We start from the raw sequence: 5,376 nt of genomic DNA on the forward strand, positions 1-5,376 counted from the left end.
CTTCTGAACATTAAAAGATTCAGTTTGTGACACAAAACTTAAAATAGAAGTCGGAAATAAATAGACATTTTATTTCTGCATCGTCTGATAAATGAAATACTAAAGATTATTCTGTTTGGTGTGATGAAAATGGAGGACAGCCAACATTAGTCAACTAGTCTAGTTATAAAATAGTCTAGTTTATATCCTATAATTATAGTTTAGTAAACCTCACGCAGTCGGTTTCTTTAGAGCGTGAATGATACTCTGAAAATCAAAAACATTTAAGTTATGTGAGGAAACAGGAAACTTAAATAAAGAAACATTATTGCAGTTTTAAAAAAAGTCTTTGTGTGGGTGTGTGTGAGTTCTGAAGGCGTGACCTCCTCATTAAGAGAAGTAAGAAGTTCCTGGGTTGCAGCGAGAAAGAAGAGAAGCAGCATTAAACCATCAGAGCTCTGAGATGAAACACACTTTGCTCTGCTTCATCTTCCTCAGTGAGTAAATTCTCTTCTTATTTCTGTCACTTTCTCTGTTCTAACTTTTATTTGCCTCCATTTTATTTTTAAATTTTCAACTTCCTTCTTCATTTCCTTGTTCTCCCTCACAGTTAGTGGTTGTTGTGGTTAAACATGCAGGTTATTAAAAGCATAAGAAAATCTGGGAAATATATCCAGTTTGAAATATATAAATCTGTGTGGAATTTAAATGTTTCCACAAACTTTTTTGTAATTTGCAAATTATTTTTAGTTTTAAACCAGTTTGATCCCCAGAAATCTTCGACTTTTTATTGGACACTGAATCTGTAATCAAATACTTTCCGTCTACTCTTCTATGAGAGACAAACTTATAATAGTAGAGCTGATGAAACAAACACTCTGTTTCATTTCTTCTCTTAATGAGCTGAAGAGCAACAAAGTCAGCGGTGACAAAGTGAGAACTGGATGTTTAGCAGCGCGTCTAAAATGTTCATTTCACATACAAATAGAGAATTAGCTGCTGCCGATGATGATGATGATGATGATGATGATGATGATGATGTCATCAAAGATACAAAAATGAATTTTGACTTTTATTTATCTTTTTCACAACCTTAAACTCTGAATCTTCCACATCAGATGTTTTGTGTTCGTGTATAAAACAGGAAGTTTGCTGTTTGCAAATAAAACCAGAAAAATGAAGTTAACTGAACTTCTGTCATCAGTTCAAATTAATAATCATCTGTCACATTTAATCTATATTAAGATTGTAACTAATGATTGTTCATCCTTTCAGCAGCACTTCAGGATGGAAACACTGGTTTGGTCAAAGCACAAACTCTCCCTCACAGAGCAGAGGAAGGAGGAAACATCACAGTTGCGTGCAACTTTTATTTGTCTGGAAGCAGGAAACTCTTCTGTAAGGAAAAATGTGAAGATGGAAACATTCTTGTTGAAACATCTGATGATGCAGCTCAGAACGGCAGATACAGCATTAAATGTGTAAAAACAGACACTCTGTCATATACTATGTATGTGAGCATCACACAGCTGAAACAGTCTGACTCAGGACGGTACAGGTGCTCTTTGGACAAACGCTGGTGGACAGATGGAAACGATGATTTTGAGCTGATTGTCACAGAAGGTGAGTTTCTGCTAACAGTCATGTTTGTCTTTGAAGGTGTGACAGAAGCTTCACGTCTCAAAAGCAGCTACTTTTCCTTCAAATCACCTACAGATGTTATATTTATCTGAAACATCAAGTTTCATCAGTTCTGCTGTCAAACAGCCCATAACCACGTCAGTCACATGCAGATATATAAACTGCTTCAAGTGGTCTTATTATGACTCTGATGCTTTCATTGTTCACAGCTTCAACCACTTCAACACCAAACGGGACTCTGAGACCTTTTTCAGCTTCAGTGTTTCTCTCATCAGCCTCCACACCACCAACAGCACAGAGTTTAAGCTCAACTTCAGGAAGCTCCACACCTTCATCAGCCTCCACGCCACAAAAAATGGAAACAACACAGAGTTTAAGCTCCACATCTTCATCAGCCTTCACTGAAACCAAACATGCAAGATCAGGTATATTGGGTGGCTGTCGCTTAGCAGGTAGAGCAAGTCATCTTCTAATTGGAAGGCCATTCGTCTGATCCCATATTCCAGTGTGTTTATCAGAGTGTAACTGTTGGATAGAAAGCACAAGGTGTAGGAAAAAAGTGTTTGTCTAAAAAGATGAATAAGGCAGGTCGTACGAGTGCTCGAGTAGAAAAGGGCTTTGGGTTCATTCATGTGTTGTTATCAGAGAACTACACAAGAATGACACATTAAAAGCTGTGGAAGGAGCGCTCTGATATTTTAGTGAATAAATTAGAAGCAATAAATTGTTCTGTCATTCTTGATAAACAGTTTGTCAGATAGTGTTTGATGAACTGTTTTCAGTCCAAAGATACGTTATTCTGTATGTGCACAACTTTACTGCTAGATGAACAGACCTGCAGGCCACATGTTTACACTGTGAGTAAAAGAAATCTTCTCTGTTAAACTCCTGCAGATGTGCTGATTTATGTGGGTCTGATTCTGCTCGTTATGATCGTCGTCTTATCAGCAGCTCTGCTGATTTGCTGCATGAAGAGGAGGACCACTAAACCCAGAGGTGAGGCTAGGAAAACAGAAAAGGCTAAACATGCTCAGCTCAGAATGTCCCAGTTTGCATGAATTAAGTCAGGTGTGACGTTTCTGTCACGCTGTTTTCACTTTTGAAGTTCAGTCTGTTTGTAAAAAGAGCACCGGATGTTCATTTATGACTCACAACAGAAACTAATTGTAGCAGATTTGATTGATATGATTTTGATTCTTTATCAGTCATGTGTCTTATCTAACTGTAGTTCATATGAAGTTCTTCATATCGTTCCTGAGTTTAGTTCCTCAGGTTCTTCTTCCTGTTATGTGTCTTAAAGACAGACGTTTATTTTCTGACCTGCATGTTTTTCAGGACCTCCTGTGGAAACAGAGTATGCTGACACGCAGGTGGGTTTTAGGACCTGTGACACACATCAGCTTCATTATTGTTTGCTTTGTATCTGTCAGCTGGTTTGTTCTCCTGCTGCAGGCCGACAGGTTGTATGAAGATATTGGAAAGTGTGACATACCGAGCAGGTCACCTCCTGTAGAAGTGTCTTCAGTTTATGCCACCGCCAAAGACCCCAGTTCAGATGGAGTTGAAAATATAGACCTCTACAGCCTCGTCACCTCTCCTCAGAACAACGTGAGTAAAACTGTGGTCTGATTCTAAGCTGAGGTCATAAACCAGGTAACTGTTTGTGTAGTGAAGTAATTCATCTGTTCTCAGACACAAAGAGCCATGTTCCACTGAAGACTGAAGAAATAAAAGTTCTTCCTCTATGTTTGGAGCAGATAAAATCTTTTAAATTGAGAAAAAGATTCAAAAGAATCCTTTCTATACTGAAATGTGTATTTTTGAATAAATATCAGCTTCATACTCAGTGGGATTTAAAAAAAAAACACCTTTCTGGTGGAAAACAAGTCTATCAAACGTTAAGGTTAATTAATCTGTATTTAACACAACTGTAAAACACTGTCCAGTAAAGAAAAAACAAAGCAGTCTAGTAAATCCTTCGTTTGTGAACGTTGTCATGTTCAGATTTTGTTACAAAGGTATTTTGAAAGGTGACTTCAGAGGCTTTATGATGATTATGACAAAAATGTATTTTTGATTTTTGTTTTTTTCAGATGTGGGTTTTTCAATTTAAATATTCAACATTATTTAATTTTAACAGTCTTATGTCTAATGTTTGATCTCACCTCTTTATCTCATTAAGGCAGATAACCTCTGCTACGCTGAAGTGCATCTTCCCCACATTCCTGCCACCAACAGCGCCCCCTGTGGTGAAGCAACTGATGTTGTCTACTCAATGCCTCAGGTGGACCTGAGTACTGCCATCCACACCAAAGATGCTTCACCTCCTGTGTACTCTGTTTCCTCACTATGAATATATTAGTACTATTTTTAAACCTGTCCTGTCCAGCAGCTGTAACAAGCGTAATGGTCTGAATGCTTTGTTGTGCCAAACATATTTGCTTTCCCAAGAGGGGCACTGTAGACTCTCTGTAGGCTCCTCTTTTTATGTTTTTGTTTTATCTATTTATTTAATTTTATTATTCATATTATTCTGTGTGTGGATATTATGTTGGAGCGGACAGGGTGTGAAGGTTGGATTGGCAAAAGATAGGTGAAGAAATTTAGAGGAATAGAAGAAGAAAAATGAGAGAAAAACAAGAGAAAAATATGGGGGTGGGGGAAATTTTGAGGATGAAACAAACAGACATGCTGGGTCTCCAACTGCTACAGCTGTGACAAAGTATACAAACAATAGGCAACACCTGAAAGACAAAGCACATCGTGTGTGTGTGAGAGAGAGAGAGAGAGAGAGAAGATGGGAGTGTGCATGATTGTTTGTCATGAAACGTACTTAAAAATACTTGAAAAATGAGGGTGAAGGCCGGGAAAGACCCAGGAGACCCCAGCTATCTATAGCTCCCAAGAGATCTGAAGATCTGAATCCCAACAACCATGCATTGTATCCTAGCCGAGGGAAGACAGAGGCCCCGGACGGAGTTCCTATAGCCAGCAGGCAACTGACCTCGCTGGCCACCCCAGCACAAGCCAAAGGCGAGACTCAATAACTGCCCAACACCCAGCGGAGCCCCCACCGCATGACGAAGAGGCCCAAGCTAGCCCCGGACACACACAGCCATCCCCACACTCTGAAGTGTGGATGGACAGGTGCCTTCCCATAGCCAGCAGTGATCCCGGGACGCAGTCAACCAGTCCCCCGATCACCAGCCAGCCTCGGCATCAGGCAGGGTGTAGAAAATAGTTGAAACCTCAACTATCTCAGCGGGCAACAGCTCAGTATAAATGATACTAAAGTTAGTTTATCTTTATTTACTTTTGACATATTTATAGCTTAACTGCACAGTTATATGGCCTCAGGTTAAAGTTCATTACAGCTGCTTATAATTTAGCTCAACAGATACAAAAAATGTTGATATTATGGTTTTTATAGGATAGATTCATTGAAACCAGGAAACAGACTGCTATCTTTTAAGGACATGTGATATAAGGAAGACAAAAAGTGAAGAGATGCAGTAATCTACTCATTTTTAATGAAAATAAACATGAACATTGGCAGTTTTAACAGTGTATGGTTTTTATTTTTTTTATAAAATATAAATAAAAATATACAAATATTAAAATACACACATTTCCTTAACTTCTGCACTGGAAGTATTTCGACTCAACTTCTTCTAACAAAGGATACTGAAAAAGAAAGCAACTGGAGTTCTTTTGAAGCTCAGCAGTGTTTTGAAGATGCTTCATTCAGGAGTCTTC

At 38.6% G+C, this 5,376-nt stretch overlaps 1 protein-coding gene across 1 annotated transcript; it reads left to right on the forward strand.

Moving 5' to 3' along the window:
• Positions 1–410: 410 nt before the first annotated feature.
• LOC106674604 (uncharacterized) lies at positions 411–5,123 on the forward strand. Its single transcript, XM_023152266.3, has 7 exons — positions 411–476; positions 1,255–1,602; positions 1,830–2,045; positions 2,515–2,616; positions 2,956–2,990; positions 3,073–3,228; positions 3,803–5,123. The coding sequence occupies exons 1-7, from the start codon at positions 443–445 to the stop codon at positions 3,971–3,973; spliced, it is 1,062 nt and encodes a 353-aa protein (XP_023008034.3). The 5' UTR covers positions 411–442; the 3' UTR covers positions 3,974–5,123.
• The last annotated feature ends 253 nt before the right edge of the window (positions 5,124–5,376 follow it).

Source organism: Maylandia zebra, linkage group LG20 (genome assembly GCF_041146795.1).
Source record: "Maylandia zebra isolate NMK-2024a linkage group LG20, Mzebra_GT3a, whole genome shotgun sequence".
Classification (NCBI taxonomy): domain Eukaryota; kingdom Metazoa; phylum Chordata; class Actinopteri; order Cichliformes; family Cichlidae; genus Maylandia; species Maylandia zebra.

Excerpts from the sequence above, each read along its gene's own strand:
- LOC106674604 (XM_023152266.3), top strand. The coding sequence starts at position 443 with ATGAAACACACTTTGCTCTGCTTCATCTTCCTCA. Across the intron at positions 2,046-2,514 it reads AACCAAACATGCAAGATCAG|ATGTGCTGATTTATGTGGGT; the intron begins GTATATTGGGTG and ends AAACTCCTGCAG. Across the intron at positions 3,229-3,802 it reads TCACCTCTCCTCAGAACAAC|GCAGATAACCTCTGCTACGC; the intron begins GTGAGTAAAACT and ends TATCTCATTAAG.